Source organism: Anser anser (assembly GCF_964211835.1).
Source record: "Anser anser genome assembly, chromosome: Z".
NCBI classification, from domain to species: Eukaryota; Metazoa; Chordata; class Aves; order Anseriformes; family Anatidae; genus Anser; species Anser anser.
In genome coordinates, this window is record NC_139723.1 from 42,033,623 (window position 1) to 42,059,901 (window position 26,279).

General features: G+C 39.8%; 2 protein-coding genes across 5 annotated transcripts in view; one reads left to right on the top strand and one right to left on the bottom strand.

The window, feature by feature from the left end:
- The window catches only part of LRRC2 (leucine rich repeat containing 2), a 165,366-nt gene that overhangs the window by 106,805 nt on the left and 32,282 nt on the right, over positions 1 to 26,279 (bottom strand). The window lies entirely within an intron of this gene.
- On the top strand, positions 8,827 to 14,604 carry LOC310889831 (cryptic protein-like). Of its 2 annotated transcripts, none has more exons than XM_083817955.1 (6): positions 8,827 to 9,135; positions 9,670 to 9,725; positions 9,832 to 10,017; positions 10,910 to 11,024; positions 11,121 to 11,230; positions 12,339 to 14,604. In XM_083817955.1, exons 1-6 carry the CDS (start codon positions 9,113 to 9,115, stop codon positions 12,461 to 12,463), a joined length of 615 nt encoding a protein of 204 aa, XP_083674081.1. In that variant the 5' UTR covers positions 8,827 to 9,112; the 3' UTR covers positions 12,464 to 14,604. The 2 variants fall into 2 exon arrangements, with proteins under 2 accessions (XP_083674081.1, XP_083674082.1); XM_083817956.1 differs by having other exon boundaries at positions 8,830 to 9,135; positions 9,670 to 9,719.

The window sequence follows — 26,279 nt, forward strand, 5'->3', positions numbered from 1 at the left end:
CCAGACAATCTCTCGATAGAGGTTTGCTACCTGCCTGGGACTGTACTTGTGACATTACAAAGAGGATGCTGAGCTCGGTCAAGCCAGAGGACTACCACCCGTTCCTGCTCTTTCACGTAGGGACAACTGAAGCTGTGACAAGAACACTCAGAAACATCAAAAGGGACTTTATGTCCCTTAGAAAGATGCTGAAGGGATCATCATAAGCAGTGTTCTCCTCAATCCTCCCCGTTGCAGACTGGGACCCAAGAAGGAGGTGGCATAAAGATCAGGTGAGTGAGTGTCTCTGTAGCTGGTGCCATGTTCAGGGTTTCTGGTTCTCCGATATCAGGCGTGCTTTTGAGAGACCAGGCATTCTGCCATGGGATTGGGCACACCTGATGAAGTGGGATGAGAGAGTTTTGGGCAGCAGGCTGGCCGGATTCATTAGCAGGGCTTTAAACTAGATATGGCAGGGGAAACAGATGTACCTGTAAGTGACACAAAAGAACCACTGAACACCAATACTTTAAAAATCAGCAGGGAAACGACTGTGAATCATCTTGTAGGAATTAGGAAGGACTCCTCTAAAAAGTTGATGCAGCCCATAGCCCCAGCTGAAGTGCCTCTACACCAGTACATGCAGCATGGGAAACAAACAGGAGGAGTCGGAAGCCACAGTGCAATTAGAAAACTATGATCTCTATGCTATCTTGGAAACGTGGGATGAATCACACAGCTGGAACATTGGAATAGAGGGCTACAAGCTTTACAGGGGAGACAGGCAGGGAAGGAAGGTTGGGGGTGTTGACCTCTGTGTTAAGAAATTGATAGACTGAGTAGAGTTGCCTCTAAGAAACAGCCAAGGGCAGGTTGAGAGCTGGTGGGTGAAAATTAAGGCCAGACCAACAAAGAACGTCTTATGGCTGGGGCCTACTACAGGCTGCCTGATCAAGAGGATTCTGTTGATGAGGCTTTCTTCTCCAATTACAAGAAGCATCACATTCACAGGCTCTCATACTCTTGGATTTCAACCACCTGGATGTTTGCTGGGAAAGCTACATGGTGTGAAGTAAGCAATCCAGGAGACTCCTGGAGTCCATTGAGAAAAACTTTCTCTTCCAGGTGTTAGACAAACCAACCAGAGGAGAAGAGTTACTGGACCCAGTGCTCACCAATGCAAAAGAGCTCGTTAAAGAAGTTAAGACTGGAGGAAGCCTGCACTGACCACTCCCTGGTTGAGTTTGTAATCTCAAGGGATATGGGCCTGGCTAAGAGCAAAGTCAGGACCCTGAACTTCAGAAGAGCCAAATTACAGCTGCTCAGAGAACTGGTGAATAAGATCCCATGGGACACTGCCCTTAGGACAGAGGATCAAATCAAAGCTGGCAACACTTTAAGGATATTTTCCTTGGAGAGCAAGAGTTCTCTATTCCCATATGTAATAAGTCAAGCAGGGAAGGTAGGAAACCAGCAAGGCTGAATAAGGACCTGCAGCAAACTTAGGCAAAAGAAGGAAACGCACAGACAGTGGAAACAAGGCCATGTGCCCTGGGAAGAGTACAGAAATGTCCAAATGTGCAGGGATGGGATCGGGAAAGCCAAGGCACTGACAGAACTAAACTTGGTGAGTGATGCAAAGAATAACAAGAAGGGGTTCTACAGGTACATCAGCCACAAAAGAAAGGCTAAGGAGAGTGTAACACCTCTGACAAATGTAGACAGAGAACTGGTAACAACAGATGTGGAGAAGGCACAAAACTTAGGTACTTAACAAGTTCTTTGCCTTGGCCTTCACTAGTGGTGAGGCTTCCCACATCTGTCATGTCCCCAAACCTTTAGATGGGGACTGTGGGAACAGGGTCCCTCCCACTGTATGCAAAGAGCAAGTTTGGGACCTCATAATGCAACTTAACAACTACATGTCTATGGGGCCTGATGACATGCATCCTAGGGTCCTGAGAGATTTGGCTGGCATAGTCACCAAGATACTCTCCATCATATTTGAAAAATCATGGCAGCCAGGTAGAGTCCCTGGTGACTGAAGAAAGGGAAACATCACTCCCATTTTTAAAGAGGGTAGAAAGGAAGACCTGGGGAACTACAGACCAGTGAGCCTCACCTCTGTGCCTGGCAAGATCATGGAACAGATCCTCCTGGAGGCAATGTTAAGGCACATGCAGGACAAAGAGGTGATCCGAGACAGCCAACATGGCTTCACCAATGGTAAATAATGTCTGACAGAACTGGAGGCCTTCTACGATGGAGTAACTGCATCAGTCGACAAGGGAAGACCAACCAATGTCATCTACTTGGACTTCTGTAAGGCCTTTGACATGGTCCCACAAGACATCCTCATCTCTGAATCGGAAAGATGGATTTGAAAAGTGTACCATCCAGTGGATAAGGAATTGGCTCAATGGACACACCCAGAGAGTAGTGGTCAGTGGTTCTGTGTCCTGGGGGAGGCTGGTGATAAGTGGTGTCCCTCACGGTTCTGTCTTGGCACCAGTGTTTTCAATATCTTCATCAATGACATAGATGATGGGATTGAGTGCACCCTCAGCAAGTTTGCAGATGACACTAAGCTAAGTGGTGCAATTGATACCAAAGAAGGAAGAGATGTCATTCTGGTGTACAAAAGGCTCAACATGATCCAGCAGTATGCGATTGCACCCCAGAAGGCCAACTGCATCCTGGGCTCCATCAAAAGAGGTGTGACCAGCAGGTCAAGGGAGGTGATTGTCCCACTCTACTCTGCCCTTGTGAGGCCCCACCTGGAGTACTGCATCCAGGTTTGGGTCCCCCAGCCAAGAAAGATGTGGACCTCTTAGAGCAAGTCCAGAGCAGGGCTACAAAGATGATTAGAGGACTGGAGCATCTCTCCCATGACGAAAGGCCAAGACAGCTGGGGATGTTCAGCCTGGAGAAGAGAAGGGTCCAGGGAGACCTCATTGCAACCTTTCATTACTTAAAGGGATCTTATAAAAAAGATGGAGAAGGACTCTTTACTCGGGTAGATAATGATAGGAAAAGGGGGAATGGTCTTAAAAGAAGATTGATTTAGAGTATACATCAGGAGGAAATTCTTCACTGTCAGGCTAATGAGGCACTGGAACAGGTTGCCAAGAGAAGTTGTGGATGCCCCATCCCTGGAGGCATTTAAGGCCAGTCTGGATGGCCAACCTGATCTAGTGGGTGGCATCCCTGTCTGCAGCAGTGGGGTTGGAGTCAGATTCTCTTTAATGTCTATTCCAACCTGAGCCGTTCAGCGCATGCTTGACTTGTGAATTAGTTATCTGACTTTGGCTCTGCTTTAACTTGAATGTAAATTCATCTTAAAGAAAGACTAGAATCTTTGGATGGTCAAGGCCAGATCTATGAAAGGGTTTCAATTTGCAGACATCTGGGATGTATGCCCCATCCCTGAATTAGCAGTCACCACTTGGTTTGGGACTTCTTCAAAACCACTATTAAATGCCTAGTTTGTATCTTGCCCTATAAACCAAGAAGGTTTTCTGGGGTCATATTCTAGTGCAGCACCATTAAAAAGAGACTAAACTACACTACAATACTTCTGAATGAAAAAGAGGGCAAACACTTGCCAACTATTCAACCTTTGAGTTGCTTCTCTCTTTACTTCTGATGTGGATCACCCAACTGAGTGAAAATTTCACTTTGGTTTCAGCTGAAAGCACCAAACTGCTAAGCCAGGTCAAAATATGCCATCAAACTTAAACAATTGCTTTTTGTTTATGAAAAAGATAGATTTTTGGATAGATGCCTAAGGCAATTTTGCAAGAAAGATATAGTTTGAATGCATGGCTGTATAAGTACAATGTCCCCAAATGGCCCCTTAGTTGTATATATCCTACTGACACAAGTCTCAGTAGGATTTATACAAAGTCTTACTAGGATTTATACAACTAAAAAGAGCCCATTCTTAAACCTGAAATATTCACACAGCTTCCTGAATGGTTGGTGAGACAGGGGTACAAACCTGATACTGTCTGGAGTAGACGTGCATTCAGCCAAAATTGTGGTACAGTTTAGCACTAACTCTACTTAAATACATTCTGTCTCTATGCAGAGCCTGAGTTAGTCAAAAACATCACCTTTTCTTTTCAAATTAAATGATTGTGTAAAACTTCCTTTTACTCATTTTTTTTCTTTTTTTTTCAACAAAAGACTATTTTTTTTTCCTTGAAAAGAAAAGAAGTATCAATCTTGTAGTCTTTTGATGTTGGTGTTGATTCATTAGTCAAAGAACTTTTCCCTCAGAAGAAGATGACCAGGATCTTCTTATTGCTTCCCCTGTGTACCAGGAGAAAAACAATTTGTCACTTTATCTACACAGAAGACATAAAATACACTTATTTTCATTACAAAACACTTTCATTTGTAGATTGATTTTTTTCATGCAGTTTAATGACTAACCACTAGACTCATTAGAATGAAAATCTGCAGGACACTCCATTGTAAGGTCGGTAACAGCCGTAAATGTATGTCAGGCTGTGACAGAGCATTCTAGGGTATTACATCTTTGTACTGCATCTACACAAGATTTCTGCTCCAAAGGAGTGTTATAGCTGTTTCTTATTTGATAAGATCACTCCCATCTTGTTTGTACCAACCTTTATCCATATGCTTTCAAAGAGATGCAGAATGACTGCTGTATTTCTCTGTATTGGTCAGTGCTAATAGGATGAGAACATAGAAGGTGGTACTATTACCATGTGGATATATTGGTCATGGCTTATTTCCTAAGGAGGGGAACGCCAGTTTAAATTTATGAACTGAAATCTATTTACAAACTCCACAGTCATTTTAATCTGGTATAAATTAGTTCTGCTTCTGAAAGGGGCTGCCCCTCAGCTGGCCGTGGCTGTTTATTCCTGCCTCCTGCTTCTGCCAGTACTAGATTCCATGTGGTAAACCGCATCAGGGAACTGATCCAGATGAAAACTAATCATTTCTTCTTCTTCATGTTTTTTTTTTTTTTCCAGCTGTGTTTTTAGTCAGATAAACTCCATGTTCCAGCTCACTCATGGCTGCACAAACAGTAATGGCAGTGGGAGAGGGGCAGTATGAAGAAATAGCCCATGGTGTAAGAAGGGGACCCATTCTTTTAGTAACAGCAACCATTTATTCTGCTTTGGTTGATCATGGCCCTGTGGCATTAGTTAACCTGGTGCCAATCACTGTGTGGATTTTTATTTTCCTGATTCTTACTTCACATTAATTAGTGGCAGATTCAGACTAAGTCAATGTAAGCCATTCTTGACCTTGAGTAGAAAAAATGCTTCTCTGGGCATTTATGCTACTTATTAGAATGAGTGCAAGCTCCTCTTCCAAAGATCTCCATTTTCTACATGCACAAAGGAGAGGCAAGTACAGCAACCCCTACATGATCCCACAGAAAATCTCTTAGAGTAATAAGACCTGGTCTGACCAGCCTGTGTTGAGAAAGTTCTGAGAAACCATAAAGATTATTCAGTCAAACTCTAAGTTTTACAGAGCTTTTAGAAATCAACACCTCCTGGGTAGCTATCAGAAGTTCTAACAGCAGTGGTAGCCAACAAAAAATAAACAAATAAAAATACAAATCTCAGTCTGGTTACCATTAGGTTTTCCAGCCAGCCTTTCTCACCACATAATGAGTTAAGCACACTCTGAGAGCTCCAAGGCTAGACGGCATGAGCTCTGCCCCTTTCTCAGGGAACTGTAAGTCTCCCACCCAGGCTGCAAGCTTTACTTCACAAATGTCTCTATTCCCAATATTTCAGTAAATGTTTGGGGGAATAATTGCTTTACACTGCTTTCCATAATATTCTACGTAACTGATTCGACATTGCCCAATCTTGTTAGAGATCTGGTCATAGCCCTAAGCTAGAATTTGGGAAATTAAATCTTTCTAATCAGCAGATGCTTTGAATGCACTGGCCATCATTGAATTTTGCATGCCCCTGAGCAGGCTTTTCAGCGCAACACCCAGGAAGCCAAGGAAACCACCATTTTCCTCATCCCTCCTACTTTTTTTTTTCTTTTTTTCTTTTTTTTTACTAAAGCTACATCTAGTCCTCAGGCACCTGTTGATCCTCAAGCTCTCAGAAACACTGAGTATCATATCTTTGGTATGAGACACTAAGAGGAAAGGAAGGAAGGAAGGAAGGAAGGAAGGAAGGAAGGAAGGAAGGAAGGAAGGAAGGAAGGAAGGAAGGAAGGAAGGAAGGAAGGAAGGAAGGAAGGAAGGAAGGAAGGAAGGAAGGAAGGAAGGAGGGAGGGAGGAAGGGAGGGAGGGAGGGAGGGAGGGAGGGAGGGAGGGAGGGAGGGAGGGAGGGAAGAATAGCACTTCATCTTTCAGTGGAGTCCACTCACACATTCGAAATCAGTTATGTAGACTACAGACATACAATTCCCTGGATGAGCACAAGAGGGATTATGTGAACTATTAAAGTAACACCATGTTTTCCTTCCACCCTTATCCATACAGATCACTTGACCTACTGTAGGAACAAACAGCACTGAAGGCACCTAGCTAATAGTTAATCACCTCTTATGTACACAGAGCTTGACTGTAATGCTCAGGACCAGCTCTTAGGTTGGCTCCACTGTTATCTTGCTTGAAGCTGATAAAGGGGATGCATCTATCCTGCAGTTCCTCTCAAATCCCTGTGCAGAAGCAATCACTTTCTGGCAGATTCTGTCAACAACAGCAGCATTTTTCTGCCATGTCACACCAATCTCACCTCCATAGAGCAGCCAGGGCAACAGTGGCATCTGAGTAATTTACGTTGTCCCCATTCCTACATGTGCCTTTTCAGTGAGACTTCAGGGAGAAGGAAGCAATGAGCAAGGTATCACAGTGAGAAGTGTTTGCCAACTGCTTTACAGTTCCCCAGGTTGTTAGCTCTTGCACTTACAGGGCTGACTTCTGATCTTAAACAAATGGCACAAGGTGTGAAAATTGATCAATATTTCTTTACCAGCACCCCCATTTTGAAAGTTGCCTCCTGTGTAGTGCTGGGAGTCTGATACCTAGAAAAGCTCTCCAGAAGAACTATATTGATACTGCTTTTACTAAAACAAACAAACAAACAAACAGTAAGTGTGATGTTCTTGTGTTTACTTATCTCTGTTTATTTTTTCTGCCATCAATCTATGGGGAGGGGAAAACCAGCAGACCATTCTAAATGACTGCGCTTTAACATCTGATATGGTAACTTAAAGTGACCCAGTTAGACACAGATGAAAATGAGTATGTTGTTCATAATATAATAACAAAGAGCAGTAAACAAATGTAACTACAGCTGTTTGGTTTGAACTCAAAACATTAACACTATTATACAAGTAGAGCAAATAAAGACTTGAACTAAAATTAAAACAAGAGTTGCTTGAGTTGGAAGTATTTGTCATAGAGAAGCATTTTCATATGCAGATAATCTCCAGGCATACACTTTTTGTGAATATGTGCAAAAACGATATCTCTTCCTTTTATTGTAAAACATCTTACAGTCTTAATTCAGAACAGCATCTGTGCTCACAACAGTACTTGAAAACGTGATAGCTTTTAGACAAGTACCTAGGAGTTAGCCTACATCTACAAGAGAATGGTTGAGGTTAGATCAATCAGGGTCAATAGGTGTACCAGCACTGTGAATGCCATAACCAGCGTAACACTGATGTAGCTCAGCAGAGCATTCCCTTCCAAATGGCAAGCATTCCCTGCAGAAAGAGACGTTTCATAACTCCAGCCATGCACTTCTATTCTTTTGCTGGAGGTCAGTGTCCCCACAGGAGACATGACATATTCTCAGAACACTCTCCATCCACTTCTGTGCTAAGCCACTTGACTTAATTAGGACATCACTCTTCATAAATTAAGCCAGCCATTGCACCGATTTGGGTGAGGGGAGTTCACAGCATTAGTTTTGATGGGACAGAGCTGACAGAGCTGAGTCAGGCACTGCGTCTTACAAACGGCAAGAGATGACAATATCTTTAGCCAGTATTTTTTAGTGAGGATCTAACCTAAGTATCTGATGTGGCCACAGCTATGCTAGCCAAGCTGCAGTCTGTGCAAGGTTGGTTGGTACTGGTTTAGTGAAAGCTGCACTCTTTCACATGCTCTCCAAAACAAAACAAACCTGTATTGTTGCAGTTTTCTCCTACAACTTAGGTAAAAGCAGTGTGAACTGCAGTGTACAGGTAGAGCCATTTGAGAAAAGATTGACCAAAGCTGTCTTTTTACCACTGTCCAAAGCAGCAGGTCTTTTTGCTTGTGCTGCTGAGGCATAGTAAAGCTGTAAGTGGTTCTAGCCTACTTCAGTATACATGATTAATAAAATGTAGGTGTCTGCTGATATTGCAGGGACTATGAATGCTCACTAATGGGTCTGTAATAATAATAATAATAAAACAGTTTCAAAGGTTATTTTATGAGTTTACATCTCTTGTGAGATGACAGACCTCTGCCATGAACCTTATAGTGCTTTTTGTAGTACGGCTGGTAGAAATCTCTTATGCAGGCTCTATCTAATTGGTACAATTTCACAAAACTAGTACCCCCTGCAGAAAACCCTGGTATAGACAAGAATCAAGAATTTTTAACCTTTGTTATACACCTTCTGCAGTTTACCATGCACCTATTGAAGTTCTGCAAAACATTTTTTTTCTTTTCTATGCAGCATGCAGTGCTGCATACATACATTCTTATTTTGTTTTAAATTAACAACATAAACTGGAGATGAGATCTTCCTGGCCCAGGCTTTTTACTCATCATGGGCCCTTAAGTCTCCCCCCAACTGTAGCTGCCCCCACTTTGCTCCACCCTTCAGCAATGCATGTAAATCAGACGCAGGCCAAGGAGTCCCAGCTCAGAGGGATGCTCACTCCCTGCATGGGACCTCAGTGAGGGCTCAGCAAGGGGTACAAGTGGGAACTATGTCTTTTCTACCTCGCTGTAAGCTGGACAGAAAGAGAAAAGTTTCCTCCATCACGCTTTCTCTCTCTCTTGGTTCCGTGTATGGTGTGAAGACTGCTGCATGCAATAGCTTCCAGTGAGTGTGTTTGGACTTCTGCCCACTGCTCAAACTTTCCTGGAGGGCTGCAGAGCATTTCAAGCTGCAGGAAAATGTACTGGGAAAAACGCGTTAGGTAAGGCTGCCTATGCTGCCAGTTACCTCCTCTAGCCAAAGAAGTTTTGCTTCTTAACTGTACTTTTTGTGGTTGAGAATCAGGAAGGGAACATTATGTACCTGGAACTGAATGCTAATGTCTCTTGCCTTTGCTGTTTTTGTAACTGGATGGTAATAGCTCTGCTGTGGTAAAGGAATGGTACAGAAAGAGACATTTTTGGCTGATTGTTAACCAGTAAGTGTATTGTATCTATAGCTTTCTAGAAGAAAGTACAATATGTATGTCCTTCCCCCCTCCCCCCCCTTTTTTTATTTTTTTTAATTTACGAGCTTAATTTGAGATTTTTTGATGTGTTAATTAAAATTACTGCTGGCATAAAATATTTGTAGCTTTATCAACCATTGAGATTATAAATTTTGAAAATGTTACCCCTCCCTCCTTGCCCTCCTGTTCCTTCTCCTCCCCTCCCCCCAACCCCCCCGAATCAAAATCTCTTTCGGTGTTTGGGTCTTATTAACATGAATCTAATCTATTATTTTTATTTTTTTTAAGAATTCTTTTCACTGTGACTGTGGTCTGGCAGGCCTTTCACTTAGGAAAAGGTAAAGGTAACTTCATGTTTTCCCCCTGCGCCATGTTTTTCTTGTACATTTACAGTATGTATTGCTTCATTACAAACTATCATTTTCTTCCGTTTTTGCACTTCTTATCAAGGCCGTGAAGAAGAAGAAAATGAAAAAGATGTGAAAGATGTGAAAAATCTCAATGCCACAGCACAAAAGCTACAGCCTAAGAATGAAGGGACTATTATAAATGCTCTCAGTGACATGAATCAGAGTTATGAAAGCAGAAAGCAACAGAATTCCAGGTCATTTGTACCTTTTACTGGGATTACAGAGAGTAGGTAACATTATTTATTTAAACACTGTCATAAGATTGATTTTTAAAATACTATACCACAATAATGCTTTTACTGTTCTCCTGAGCACAGAGTTGGCTGAAAGCATCCAGCCTATTGATTTTCTGTAGCAGCTCATTTAAATTATTCCTGTAGCCGGTTATGAAATAGTGCTAAAATTTTAAGGTAAAACTGGAGATGTTTCATCTGCAAAATGTTTAATGGTGATAAGACAAAACAGAGGAGAATACTAGGCATTATGAAGTGGCTGGTCCTTGCAAAAGAGTTTGTAAAATTTTGTAAAATTCTGTACATTTTGGAAAAGTCACCATGACCAAAAATGAAATTATATTTGTATGTATATATATATATATGTTGAGCTATATGAAAGTAAACAACCAGAGGGAGGAGAGGAAGGTGTATCCCAGGCATCTGCAAAATGCCTGAGGGAAGGTTCCATTCCCCTCTCGAAATTAAGTAGAGATTCCCCTTAAAAATGTCTCATTTTTTTCAAAAATTAGGAACACTTCCCAGTAATTGTCTTGTTTCCTCGTGTGAATGAAACCTGCATCCATCAAAGTGAAATATTTCACTTGAATATATGCTGCTTCTGGTAGACGTGTCAGGCTTTGCTTCTTGAACATCCTGTAATCCTTGGTAGTTTGCTTTTAATCCCTAACCAAACAAACTCGGCTTAACTGAACAAACACTCCTAACAGGCAGCTAATTTTATTGTCTTTAGAGACAATAAAACTAGATATCCTTACGATCCTTTGGGAACTGGTGAGACCTGGGAGAACAAGTGAGAAAAATGGGACGGTCAGAGCCCCCTGAATGCTTGGTAGACTCAGTAATGTCGTCTTGTTTTGTAAATTCTGTAATTCGATCTCACAGGTAAAAAACTGAACAGAAACTGCTGCCTAAATGGAGGGACCTGTATCCTTGGGGCTTTCTGTGCATGTCTAAAGCATTTCACTGGCCGATACTGTGAACACGATGAAAGGCAAAGGTAAAAACTAGACCAAAACTGGAGAGATGCTCTGGCTGGTTACTTCTTGTGGTGGGATCACAGTGGCATACCAAATGTCTCTCTTGTCCTTGACAGCAACTGCGGCAGCGTTGCCCATGGTGCCTGGGTGCTGAAGGGTTGTTGGCTGTGTCGGTGTGGCTATGGTACTCTGAACTGTCTCTCTGAAATAATGCATGAAAACTGCGGTAAGGATTGGTGTTAAATCAAGCTTTTTTTGCCCAATGGGAGACAGAATTGCATTCTGCAAGGCTGAGCTACCTGGAGGATGCTGTATGTGCTCCTGTTAAATTTCTCCTTGGGCCTGCTTTGCTTCAGAGGATGTATTAGTGAGACAGTAAACAATGTTGCTGTTGCTTATAATAGTATATTACCTAAAGTACTTTGAGATCTTTATAATCCTGTGCAGAAGGGAACTACTTCCCCCATTTTCCCTGAAAAATTGCAAGGATGATTATTTTTTGTGATTTGCAAAATCTGCATATGTTTATGACTTCCCATTTAACAAGGACAAATTGTACTACAAAACTACAGAAAAGCATAAAAGAAACGGTTTGATTTTTTTTTTTTTTTTTAAGATCAGAATCAAGAGAAAACATAAATGCAAACTGTGGTGTGGTAAGAGTAGAAAACAGTATTATACTACAGAAACCACCTTTGCCTTCAAGTCTTCTCTAGTGACCAATTAAGTGCGGCAACTAGCTATTGCCAGTTAAACTCTTCTGAAGAGTTAAACGTTCTTCCCTTGAGTGTTCAACTTAGATGGTTTTCTATTACAGAAGCAAAAGACCTAGCAGGCCTGGCCATGCTCAGAAAGGGCAGTCTTACTACTTGCCTTCCTACTCTCGAGCTCTACTTAACAAAGGCAGTAAAGGTGGCACTATAGAATCGGTTGCTCATCCTCAGAGCAGGGACTCGATGGCTTTCACATGCATGATGTTAAGCCTTCCTGCTAATAAGTGGAGGAGCCCCTTCCTGTTAAAGGAAGGGGTTAAAAGGCTACATGCAGACGTGAGTGCATACCTCTTGTGAAGATCTTGCTCTTGCTTTTGCTTGGTATTTACTTTTGATTATTCTGAGATTAATGCCTGCAAGAGCTGATAAGTGCTATCAGTTGCTCCCCAAACGATCATTGATGGGACATCTATTCACAATCTCTCTCTTGGGAATAGCTCCTTTGATTGGTTTTAATAGCTGATATCTTTAACTTAAATACCTGTGAGATGTCTGAGAAGTTTCAAACTGTTGAAAATCTTTTTTCTCTTTAACCATTTTATTTTCTTGATACTTTTGTAGAACTGAAAAGAGAAGAGGAGGAAATTACCAGACTATATTCTAATGGCCTAAGATTACAACAAAAAATGTTTACACTCACTTGCCTCCTCACCTTAATCCTGGAGTTTTGCTGCTGGCAGTTGTAAAACTGGACAAAGGGAAATATAAATATCTTAGGATTCATGTAACCCTTATCATGAGTCATACAACCTCTTTCTTCTGTATTACTGCAGAATACACTTAAATGTATATTTTTAAGAGGTGTTAGTTAATGTTAAAATTTTTGGTTTATTATAAATGCCGATTATATAAATGTGAAGTATTTATTATATAATTATTTTATTTCTACTACCAATGTCTGATTCCATCAAGTCTTTAGTTCTAAAATATTGCTCTTCCAGTGGAAGAAGAAAAAACAAATGCTCTATGCCCTAAGTATTGTAAGTTATAGTAATTTTCTGTGTACACAGTACAACTACTTTAACAAATAAAGCCATTTTCATTTCTGAAGAGCTTTTGTATTTGGCTTTATTTAAATGAGAAAATTCCAACTACCATTTTTTACTGTATTGTATCCAGTAACAAAATGGTAAGAAAAGGGCAGGGTAGGATGAACAGTCTGAATTTTGAAACAATAAGGAGGATTTTAAGGGTAAATTTCAAGCCCTAATATATGAACAAACTAAAAGTTAGATATATCTTTCAGTTTTCATTGTTATTTATTATAGTTAAATTTTAGCTTTATATAATCTTAGGCAGGAAGCCTGTGTTTCTTAAGAAGTCATAGCTGATACTTGTCTTTTGGAGGTTTCTTTTATTTTGCATCTTGGAAATATGAGTTCTTTTGTTTTTAAAAGGACAGTGAGGAAGAACCTCCTTAAACTTTTTGTATAGGATATCTGGATTTATATACCATTTAAACGTGAGTATTTCTAAGCTGTAAAATAAATAATTAAAAAATGTTTGGAATGTGTAACCTCATTTCTAATGTAAGTTTATAAGACATCAGATCAGTTTTTGTTTTTAAATTGCAGAGAGCAACCTAAAATGTATCACCATTCTCTGAAAGTTAAGCTACTACATAGAAACCATCAGATTTGTAATTTTGTTGGCTCTAAAAATATCGTTTATTTATAAAATAACTAAGGGGTCCTTAATGACTCTCAAAAGTTAAATATATGTAATTCTTAGCATTTCATAATTGCAACAAAGAAAGACAACAATGTAGTTACTAAGCAGAAAAAGATTAATTACCAACAAATGACTTAATAAGGTGGCTGCCTTTGAATCTGTGGCAGTTAAGTAACATGTTGACTTTTACAGGAACCATTGTGTAAACGTGTGTGCATGGCAAATGCTACAAATATTCAGACTTCTCCTTTCCACACCCTAGAGTTGAGGAGTAAGGTTTCTTGCCCTTTATATAAGATACACTAGACCAGAAGTGGTCCTTTTCTCATATTACTTATCACAAACTCGGCTGTACCCATAAATCTGTGTTTACACAGACTTTGAAAAGACCATCTCAGGACAACTAAATATCAAAGAGAACAGCTTAGAGGAAAATGGTTATGCCTTTATTTGTCAGATGCTGAAATTGTAGAGATGCCACTGTGAAAACATCTTGGCTTGCCATAAAGCATATCTGGGAAGCGATGCAGCTGGTAATGTGTTTTAAATATGTTTTACTTTTTGAGGGAAAGCAGAAAGATATGTGGAAAGTACACAGTAAAAAATATATCTGAAGCAATACTCAATTTTTTATTCCTACAGAAAACGTACAGAGCCATAAGAAATTGCAATTAGTGAAAGGAAAAAATGGCCTAATGCAGGGTTTATAGCAGAAGAGTTATTTCTGTTGCAACAACATCCACAGCAAATTTAATCAGGAAAAGCTGATCTGGAATAACTCCTTATTAGATCAGCCCATGTGCCTGCAGACTCACCCTGATGGAGCTATACATTATTGGATCAGTATGACTTGAAGTATTAGAGCAATTGAAACGCCTATCTAAACATTTTCCTCCTGTACCAAAACCAGTCCACAACACCTTATTAGAAGCAGCAAGGTACATTTTCAAAGCATTGCATGGGAAACTTAGCTCAGTAAGTGGTTCTAATTAATGTCAATGTAAATCACTGCTCACTCTAAATGCTCGGATTTGAAAATTTTATCCTGTGTACCTGGAAAAAGTGACAGACTTTGCATGTGTGTGTTTGCTTTTTTTAATGATAAAAAATCTTTATCTTATGTCATTGTATTCTGGGTTAGTAAAAAATCTGGAACTGATTGCTTCAGGACTGTTTTACATCTACTCTATTATGTCAAAGCATATCTTCTGTTGGTTAGTTTTGGAAGGTTCTTTCCTGGCCTTTCTGTCAGGGCCCGGAAAGACGCCTGAGTGGGAAGAACAAAACAGAGTCTGTTATCCTTGCATACTTCTCAAGCAGAGGTTTCCATAGGAGTTGAGTTTGAAGAGAAACAGGTATCTCCTTAAGTTAAAGGAAATAAATAAATAAATAAATAAAAGTATTCATAAGCTGATCAATACATAGACTTATTCACAAATAAAAAATATAACTAAGAAAGAAGAAAACAGAAAGCACTAAAGAACAAAGGAAAGCATGCAGTCACAATCTTTGCTTAGGTTAAAACTGTCTCTGCTTTTATCTGTCTCCAGCTGTTTGAAAGAACAGATGAAAGAAAGCATTATTTTCCTCCACTGCTACCATGTAGGCCAGGCCAACTTTCTAACACCACAATTACAGTCACTTTTGAAAGGTTTGTTTATAGCAAACAGTGATGCTTACTCTCCAGCCTCATGCTAACTCTTTTTATGGACCATTCCGTCAAAAATGGCACGTCCCAGCAAAATAGACATCTGTTGCCACGAGTTCATGCATGTGCCCTTTCTATATGCAACTGCGTTTGGGCAGGGTAAAGACCCTCAAAGAGAAATATTTATCAAATGCTTCACAGGCCCTAGACCTTTCGCTCCTCACAGTTGACTCCAAAACTAAAACAAATGGTGCATCCCATGACTGGCCTCCACAGCTTCACCCCTGCAACCAGTGCAGCCTCCGCCTCTCATCAGGGCACAATGCTGATAAGGTCCCAGATCGGGGCAGCATTGTGGCAGTGGGGGCTGCCTCCATCGACCCACACTACTCTGAGCTCCGGCACCACATCAGGCACAGGTTCACAGGGGTAGGCTGACATCTGCCAATAACACACTGCCCATTTAAAAGAAGCCATCCATTTTAAACCAATACTGTCTAGTGCACCAAGACTTCCTAACACAAGCCTGAAAGACCAGTTTATGTCTGCAGGCACTAGAAAAGTGTCACTCCTTAGGCTCTTTGGGTATCTGATATTTATCTTTCAAGGTGACTTTTTTCCTAGCTAGGAGAGATGAATTTCTGTTTGTGAGAAGTGTCAATGGTGCCTATAGGTGCCAACAGCTCTCCCTCACCTATAACTGTGAAAAAGTGTTTTTTGTTTGTTTGTTTGTTTTTCCAGTCAGCCAAAACAGAAACAAAAGTAATTTCCTCCTCGTGTTTACTCAGATAAACCTGAGGGAGGTTTGTTTTGTTTTTGTTTTGTTTTGTTTTGTTTTATTTTAATTCTCTGATTCTGTGATTCTATAACTGACATGTGAGATTGCTTAGGTCTACCTTCACACATTTCATTACTTATCTTTCACGAACTCAACAGTGTGTAGCAGGCTGTGTGTCTGGATCATTGCACCCACCATTTCCATGTGCATGCTTCCATAGCAACTTTATATTTTGGCTCCTGTTCATTAGAAAGATTTTACAGTACAGCAGACTGCCTCACTGCAAGTTAGAGGCGTATGTCATGGCGGGGAGGGGGGGTCTACCTAGTCACCCAGCAATCATCACCTGTAATCCTCTGCCTGTCTCAACTTTTTACAGCACAATCATGTATGAAAATGGGAGACCCAAGACCGATGAGCAGCTGTATTGAATTGCCCAAGAGTTATGAATACTCCTTGTGATTGCAATGCACGTTTACAGTCAGAGAGGACATTAAAACACATAACTCTTTCCATATTTGGCTCATTGACCTTGCCCTTGGCTGGTGCTGCTGTGAGGAAGACTTCTTGTCAAGGGCATGAAGCTACCATATGCCATCACAATAAAACAAGATGCCTTATGTATGTTGGGTTTAGCATTTTTCTTCAGGTACATGCTGGCACTGCAATAACTTTAATTAGCAGCTCTATTCAATTGCTGCAGCAGTAGATACAAAATTACAAAGGCAGCAAAATTACAAACTTATAAGACAGCCTATGAGGCTTCAGTTCAGACATTCTTTATATGATAACATCTGGAAGAAATACTGTGATAGTACCAGGACAGAAACACTGGTAAAGGTTTGAAAGCAAACAGTTGGAAAAGCATTGGCACTATACCCCCATTAGTTAGAGAAATCACATTGTCCACACTGAGCCTCGCTGGCCATGTGGACTCAGCAGATTTTTCTTCTGACAACCAGTGAACTTCTTTGAGCTTCACACATTCCCTGGGACATATCTAATCATCTTTCACCAGCCACAGAGACATCAGCAGAATCAAACACACAAATTTTGAGGATCCGTGTCATATTTTTCATTGGCTGATACACATAGTGATGGCCGATGTAGGCGTGCTACTAAGCTAACATGCTTCAGTTACCCAGAGACAGCCCCTCACCAACCAGGCAGCCAGCGCACACGTAGGAAAACACTGGCTTTAGGGGCACACTGGAGCAGGCTGATTCTCAGGCTAAGTGAGTTGCCAGTTTCCATCTTTCTTCTACTCTGGGTTTATATTTTCTCATAATGGAACTCTTTCTGGAATCTGTGGCACTTTCAGTTCAATTTGCTTTGAATTCCTATTAACCGGTATCACATTAGCAATCTCACTTCTGTGTTTGTCTTTATTTCTACTTCCTTATCTTGTATGTCTTAGTGGCCTACATTCTCCCTCATTTGCAGACTAAAGGTGGTAAGTAACTTACAGCTCATCACTAACATCCTCTCATAAAACTGGGACTTGGGTCACAAGACTGAGCCTTGCAGGACTATGAGAGGCATTTGTAAACCATTCATTTAGAGTTTTCTACCACCAGAAAACACTACAGTGATTAATATTAAATTCTTTTATAGTCACAAAGAGCCCCACTAAACAGAGTTTTATTTGGCTCATCCTACTCGGAAAGCACTTCAAAAAGGTTTATTTGAGAGGTAATCTCATGTATAGACCAATGAAATAGTTCTGTCTCATGTACTCACAGAGAATGTCTAGTAAAATTTTGCAAAGTTTTATGGGTAAGGTTGACTCTTCCATTTTCGTAAGACCAAGATTACCTCTTTCCACAATGTACATAAATATTTAAGCACCATGAAATATTTAATTATAGTTGAAAAAGTGGTACAGTGATGGAAACATGATATTCACAGAAGATCAAAAAGACTAGGTGTCAAAGATCCTCCCTACCTGACTATATAGATGAACTCTTCTGAAGACAGCTTCTTAGAACCAAAATTAAAATGAAAAAAAAAAAAAAAAAAAGAGAGGAAAAAAAAGGCGGGGGGGGTAGGGGAGAGAATGTTTTAACAGACCTGGCAATTCTCATGCTTTCATGTCAGCCTTGTTCTTTCAGCTGCAACATTATGTCCTCTCACCTCAAACCTGTATAATGCAGCACCAGCAATACAGCCTCTCTGTTGCTTAGACACCTCATGGGGCAGAGACTGCCGGACAGCCCAGCCCACTGTTGTAGGTAGATCAAACTAGGAGAAACCTACTTACAAATCCGAGCAAATATTATTATTCTGCTTGTTAACCCAAAATTTCCCTCAAAAATATGTATCTGAAACATGATGATATCATTATTCTAATCCATTTAATTGTTCAAGGCTAAGTATGGAAAAATGTATAGAAAAGTTACTCTGTTTAATGATCTTTCATCATGGACAACTCCCTCTGTGTGTTTATACAGCACTCTACATGCTTTTGCAAAACGTAAAGATGTTGGGTAACTACTTAATTTCACACAAAGTTCTCTCTGGACTGCGTTAAAATTCTGGTCTGCCATCACTTTCTTGTCTACAAGGTTTGCACAAATGATTTAAGTGTTACCAATATGCATCATAAATGTCATTGACTAAATTAAGCATTCCAACACCAGCACAGAAGACAGGAAAACATAGCTCAATCCATTTTAAGGATCAGATGGCCTTCATAATCTAGTATCAAAGCTGAGAACAATGTTTACTGATGTTTATCTTTGTTATTCAGTTGGGATCTCCTCCACATACTTCAAGACAAAGTATCCAGATGTTAAAATCAAAGCTGGAAATTTCTTATTGCTTTTAACATTGGTCTTCAGAGGATGAAAGGTATTATTAGAAGGAAACAAGAAAAATAGGAGTGTGCTCACTCCTTTGTCTCTTTCCATTCCATAGTTCTTGGCAGAGGCTATACTCCAGTTCTGCTTTTGTGTAGATATGAGTAACAACTCAGTGGAAAAAAAAAATCTTGTGCAGAAATATCGTGCAGTACATGTCCAGCCATCCAATAATATGCAGCAAAAGCCAATTCAGTGCATTCCTGTGCCATCTTCTCCTTTCAGCTCAACATTTCCTCTTAGTGATATGCCTGTCATGAGTGATGCTAACCAAAAACAGCTACAATATAGTTCAACAGTAAGACAGTTGTATTTAAAGACACATAGGCCATCCTCCAGTCCAACAGCTCCAACAGGTAATTATATACACAGATAAAACTGGCTGGCAAATGCATATTCCATGTGCAAATTATATGCTCAACACTGCAACCCTCTCAAGTAATTTGAAGTGAAAACAAGACCGCACAGACACGTGTACTGTCCCCTTTGTAGTGCCACCAGGCACAACCATGCATTCAGCCAGGTTCACTTACTTACTCCTCTGGGATTTTTTCCAGGTTTTATTAGCCTTCTTTCTAGCTAGATCACCTTCACTGACAAAGGGATGTGTCAGACACATACAGCAAATAAGAAGGGGAGACCACAGTTAGACAAGCCAAAACTCACTACAAAATCTACCACTTTAGTGTAATAGGCAAGTTAGTTAGACTGTAGGTCTACTTCCAAAAGAGGACAGCAACCAGGAATGCAGAGGCAATAGAAAGAATGAAAGAAAAAAAAAATCAATGTGCAGCAAATAAGAATTGTCATTATGATACAAAAACAGTAGAACTTCCTACAGGTACATGAGGAAAAGTATAATTATGTATTTGGTCTTAGAGACACCATTACTGGAAAGCTACATAACATTTTGTTGTCTTCACTTTGTAAAGGGTGTAGAAATTTTTAGAAGTTTCGAGGGAAAAAAGGATATGGGGATCATTTAAGATATGAAAACATACTCAGCAATGAAAATTGTAGCAAGTTCAGTCCATTGTGAAGATAAAATTAACAAGAAATATGATCTCTCCGCAGGATCACATGGGAAGATATTAAATCCTATGATTTTGTGGAATTGATAATGCCATTTTCACTGTATTACACAGAGGTGCCCCCCAAAAAAACTAGTATCACAGTGTACTTTTACCAGGAGACTAAGTTGCTATTTGATATAACAGTTAAAAATTGAGATTTGTCCAGTATTTGCAGAGAGGTTGTTTATTAGAAGTCTATCAAACCAATGAACAAGCAACGAACTGTTGCATGCATGTGTGTGTGTGCATATACCAGTCTTTGATGCACTATACAATGAAGGTACTACTAGCAAAGAAAGACAAAGCCCAAAGTAATGGAACAAAGAAGATGAGACATTATTATCAATATGTCTGTTGATTCATTGCAAACAATAATGTAAAAAGCTATAAACATGAATTGCAAGCAACATCATTGTGTTAAAACATGGCTATATTAGTGTGCCTACAAACCTGACCAGGTTTGAGATTTTGGTGTCCTAGGCACTGTACAAGTGCATAGGAAGAATGAAATGCCCTGAGCAGCTGACAACACCTATGGGATTTTTTTTTTTTGATTGTTATTAAAGTATCTGTCACCATAGACTCTGGCTTCAAACTCTGAGGCAAAACCCTTTGTGTGCACACATTCCTACTTTCCTGCTTCAGTCTTGCTTTTATGAGCCCTGTTGATTTTACTGTTTATTTTCCATCTTACCAGTGCTGATCTTAGATCACAACACCAGCACAGGCGCCACTCACCAGGAGATGGCATCATTAGAAGTTAATAACATCAGCTCTTAACTTTGCAGTCAGATACCAGTGTGAGACGGAGCATAGCACTAATGACTGACTTCCTGAGCCTCACACCACTGATAAAACCTAACATACCCAAAGCAAACCACAGCAAGTATTTGAGTACAGGGCATCATTTTTTTAAAAATGCAGTCTTCAGAGATGAAGCCACTATTATCTGTTTCTTTGGCTATAAATCATATATCCTACCCTATTTACTAAGGCTGAGCATACTGTCAGTACTTAGCAAATGCTGTTCATATATTTAGTGTAGAATCAATGAGAGATAGTTTTTCTTAGGCAATTAAGAGAAAGAAAATCTTTGGCTGGTGAAAGGAGCATACAATTAGATAAAGGGTATCACAGAACTAAATTAATGGGCAACAATACAGTAATTTTTCAAGTGGCTTTCTTATCACTATTCTGCTCATGTATTAAAATCAAACTTGCAGAGAACAAATAAGCATGATCTGACCCACCACAGGGAGGAGAAGTGATTCTTGTATCATTGTGCGACGACTCACAGAAAGTGAAATAATTACCTTTAATCTTACTGTTATATCAAAGGGACCAAGAAACCCACTTGCTGGGTTAAGTGTGTCAGAAAGACAAATTATACCAGCCCTGTGTGCATGGATTCTGAGGTGCTGAATACTAATTTTAAAGGAGTTTTATCAGATAGCCAGATGAAAAGAAGTAACAGGGACTTGTTACTTTTCAAGAGTATATGCCTTGCCTGGCTGCTGTCAATTAAAGTTTGATGGAGTGCTGAGATATACATATTAAATAGGTTTGAAAATATTTGTTTTTAAAAATTTCTGTTTTGTATAGATATTCAGATCCTGGACCATTTTATATAATGGAGGTAGAAAATAGACTATTGTATTTTGATAGTATCTTCTAGGCACACCATAAATAAGTACATGATGATAGGTTAATTAAAACACTTCACAGAACTCAGCTTTATAGATTGATGCTAAAGAGGAAAATGTGTCTGTGTGTGAAATAACATTCCCAGGAGACAAATTAATTGCCTACTGCATTTATTGTTTATTCCTTAACACTCTCATGCACTGGCCTTGATATTCTGCATATGTGATTATCTTAGCTATAAAAAAATATTTATTTAATAATTCAAAATATATTGAAACAGGTACTATTGTGTATGCTGTCTGGTTTCCTTTAAAGTATCACTCTGCTTCTGAATACTGATAAAAAATGCTGCTAGGCAAACTAAAGGGTCGCTTTAACCTTAGAAAAAAACTATGTTTAAACAGCTCTGCAACATTCTCAGGAACAAAGAGTAAAAAGAGACTCATACTGTACTTATGCCAGTGTTCCCCAAATTACCAAAACATTAAGGTCAGAGAAAAAATTATGTGGTGCTCTGGGCAGTGAATTGCCTTCTTTTACTGACTTAACGAAAAGTCTATACTGGCTGTCAGTTTTCTGACTCTGTACAAAATCATTACAGGTGTAGCCGGGATAACATTATACCTGTTCCACTGTTAAAAACAAAACAAAACAAAACAAAACAAAACAAAACAAACAGGTATGTATCTCTTCTGCTGAGATAATCTTCTATGTATGGGTACAGTGTTGTCTCAATGTTTATTCAGTTCCCTATCAAAATCTATTGTAAGGCCATATAATCTTCACAAGTCTTACTCCTTCATTTTCAAACAGCATTGTCAACTCTTCTTCATTTTCAAAATATAAAACTGTTTTCTGCCCAACATGCCTCTAGCTGGCACATGGAGTACAAAAGTGTTCATGGATCTGTGGAGGACCATCTCTCACTGAGCCCACCATGTTCTAAAATTTTAGTTTAAAGCTCCAGAGATCTGGGATCTGGTTTCTACATCTTCTGTAAAGAAGGAGGCTGATTTTCAGGAACAGACTTAGGATAAAAATATGAAAAAATAATCTCTACAGGCAGTTGATCAAATGAAAAATTTCAGTAAAATTTATTTTAATGTCCTCAGTTTCAGGCCAGGTTTAAGGAGTAACAGTGGAAAGAAGAGAGAGAGAAGCAATGATACTTCAAAACCTTGAATTTTTTACTGACCACCCTTAATCTGAACAATGGAAACATAATATAACAAGAAGGGATTTTTCAGCTATGGCTGATTATTGCTACAGATGATTTTATAGATAGTAAGATTTCTGGTTGAAGATTCTGGTTGAAGGTTCTATGCTTGTCCCAAGATTGTCTTATCAAGAATATATGATTACTAATTTTATTCAACATTATATGTAGTTACCCTGCTAAAAAACAACCCAAAATTCACCAACGTAATTGGCTCTGCATTGACCACAAGCTTGCAAATCTGTTCCAGAAGACAGACCTGTAAAGCAGAAGCCAGTTCTCCCATAGCACATGATGAATCAGCCCCTAGAGCAACTCCTCCTGTTGGTTAGTGAGGTTCAAGAGCACTGAGATATGTACAAAACAGATGGGAACATACCATGCAGACCAGATCACAGAATCACAGAATGGTTGAGGTTGGAAGGGACCTCTCTGGTCCAACCCCCTGCTCAAGCAAGGAAACCTAGACCAGGATGCCCAGGACCATGTCCAGATGACTTTTGCAGATCTCCAAGGAGGGAGACTCCACAACCTATATCAGCAACCTGTTCTGGTACTCTGTCACCTGCACACTAAGGAAGTGTTTCCTGATATTCAAATAGAACATCTTGTGTTCCAGTTTGTTCCTATTGCCTCTTGTCCTGTCACTTAGCACCACTGAAAAGAGCCTGGCTCCATCCTCTTTGCACCGTCCCCTCAGGTATTGATGAGATCCCCCTAAACCTCCTCTCCTTCAGGCTGAACAGCTCTCTAAGCCTCTCCTTGTTGGAAAGGTGCTTCAGTCCCTTGATCATCTTGGTGGTCTTCCATTGGACTCTGTCCAGTATGTCCAGGTCTCTCTTGTACTGGGGAGTCCAGAACTGGATGCAGAACTCCAGATGCATCCTTACCAATGCTGAGTGGAGGGGAAGGATCACTTCTGTTGACCTATTGGCTATACTCTACCTAATGTAACCAAGAATAGCATTAACTTTCTGAGTGTCAGGGGTACATTGCTGACCCATGTTCAACTTGGTGTCCACCAGGACTCCTAGACTTCTTTCTATAGAGCAGCTTTCCAGACAGGTGACATCCAGCATGTCCTGGTGCCTGGGGTTGTTCCTCCTCAGGTGCATGACTTTTCACTTCTTGTTGAACTTAATGAGATTTTTGTCAGCCCACCCCTACAGCCTGACAAGGTGCCTCTGGATGAGAGCATGGCCCTCTGGTGAATCAGCTGCTCCCCCAGTTTTGTGTCATCTGCAGTTTCCTAAACTGCACTCTGTCCCATCACCCAGAATGTTATTGAAGATGTCAGGTAAGACTGAACCCAGTATTGACCCATGGGTATTCTGACTATTGTGAGGTCACAGGATATAGGGTATATATGACTCAAAGTAGTAGTCATTAGCATGGATGTTAGATTTGCATATTTCATGTAACATTACTTGTTTTGCCTTAGTTGATGTAATCACCTGTTAGTTAGTTATAGAAACAACTCAAGGACCCCATCTGACACAACTCTTAGCAGATACCTTGTGCAACAGCTCATGGGGAAACCACTACCAGAAAAATAAATAAATAAATAAATAAATAAGAGGAAGAAGACAAAGAGGGGAAGTGATCACGTAGGAGCAGTCACTTTCCAGAAATGCGATAGGAACTGAACAGTGTGAAGGGAAGGTGCCTCCTGCTAAATTATCCAAAAAGGCAAAATCTGTGATGAAAATAAATGGTCAATTTCCTTAAAGTCTTCAAAACTTTCAATTAGAAACAATGTCAGGACCACTGAAAGACACACGCAAAGGATGAATGTCAACGAGATCTATTTTTGTGATGAGGATCATATGTGTCTCTCAACTGCCTACACAAGATTGTGAACATGAAGTCAAATGGGGGAGTTATAAGAGATTCAAGCTGCATTCTCAGCACTAGCAGCCTTTTTGCCAAGATCAGAGCCATTGGTACTGATTTCATGGGGCTTACATTATATTGAAGGAGGTTACTATTTTGGGCCTATTTCTTTCATGGGGACATTGCTTTCCATAGTTACCTTAACAATGGCACGTAAGAGGGAGTTTTTGCACTCTCTGCATCAACAGTCGTCTTTGTCCATGTGGCTTTTCATTTTCAGAGGTGCTAAGCACTCATGACTCATCAAAGTTCATTCTGGCTGCTGAGCCCAACGCCTCAAGAATATCTGCATGACTTGAGGCACAGTATGAAATAAGAGCAGGTGCTCAGACCAAGATAACCAGAGTACAGCCCAATGAAGGACTTCTCAAAAATTTCCATAGTTTCAGGTCTTCACTCTACTAGTCCAAAGCAGTGACATGCAAGAAAATCAGAGAGACTGACTTATCCCTGAGATCTTCTTGAAGGTCAAAATGTATAACATTAATCGATTTCAAAGCCAGAAGGCAACCAGTTCATAATACAGTCCAGTAGGGCCAGGTTCTCTTGTCACACTTTAATAGATACCTGCCCAGAAGAGTTTAATATAGCAAATTTGTATGCATATGTAAAACATATTGGTCAGAAGCTTTGAGCCATTTTTCTGTAGAGAAGCCTATGTTTCTGAAGGAATTATTATTATTATTACTATTAATAATAATAATATAGCTTTAAACATAAAGCAATGAAGTAGAGCAAGAAACATCTTGTTTGCTGGATGGTGAGGTACTGTGTTGACCTCATCAGACGTGAAAATGATGAACGCTGGCAAGGATGGCCTTCCCTTCAAGACAAACTATTTCTAATCATGGGTTGAGAGCAAAAAGTATCTTGCTTCTTACTTCTATCAGACATAAATAAGCTTTTTGTACCTGAAAGTTTCCAATTTTGCTAGGTTAGTTAATTATTATTTCTTCTGCAAGCTTTGCAGAAGAAGATTGTCCTTCTGCTGTTAGATGGGATCCATCCACACCCCCAGATTAGTAAGTAGAGTAATAAAGAGCTACTGGTCTATTTAGTCAGAGATGTTCTTGGCGCTCCTCCAGGTAGCTTTTCCCTGTATCTGGACTGTGTTCTTCACCCATCAAGACCTAATCTCCACTATGCAGAGAGCAGAGTTCTTGACTAGAGTACCATCACAAGAGGGAAACATGTACAGGCCAAGAGCAGGTCCTCCAGTGACCATCATTCATGCCTTTCTACTAACGCTTTTTTGTACATGCTGAACAGGAAAGGAGAAAAGATAACAGTCCAGGGACCAGAGCTCCAAAGAGCCCAGGGATGTTCCTTGAGGACATTCCTACACACTGACATGATGGTGAATAATCTTCTGAGCATATTCAATCTTGTATTCAATTTTCCACAAGAAAACCTTTAAATGCCTGCTTACCTAACATATTTTCTGGATAATTCAGCTCCAGAACACTTTAGGCATAGAACAAACTCATACTAAAGAGATTTTACCATCAAGTTAAAGACATTACGTAATGGATTTTGTAAAGGTTCTTCTACTTGCCAGAGATATAATGACTCCTTATATTAATTTAATGAATATGTTTGACACATTAAACATTTTAAAACTTCATTAGCAATCTATGTGTAAACAACAGATGAGGAAATAATTTATTCTGCTTTTCTTCAGAAAAATAATAATTAAAAAAAAAGTTCTTAAACAATGCAGT

Coding starts and splice junctions, on each gene's coding strand:
- LOC310889831 (XM_083817955.1), top strand. CDS start 9,113: ATGTACTGGGAAAAACGCGTTAG. Junction 10,018..10,909: donor TTTTACTGGGATTACAGAGA/GTAGGTAACATT, acceptor TCGATCTCACAG/GTAAAAAACTGAACAGAAAC. Junction 11,231..12,338: donor AATAATGCATGAAAACTGCG/GTAAGGATTGGT, acceptor ATACTTTTGTAG/AACTGAAAAGAGAAGAGGAG.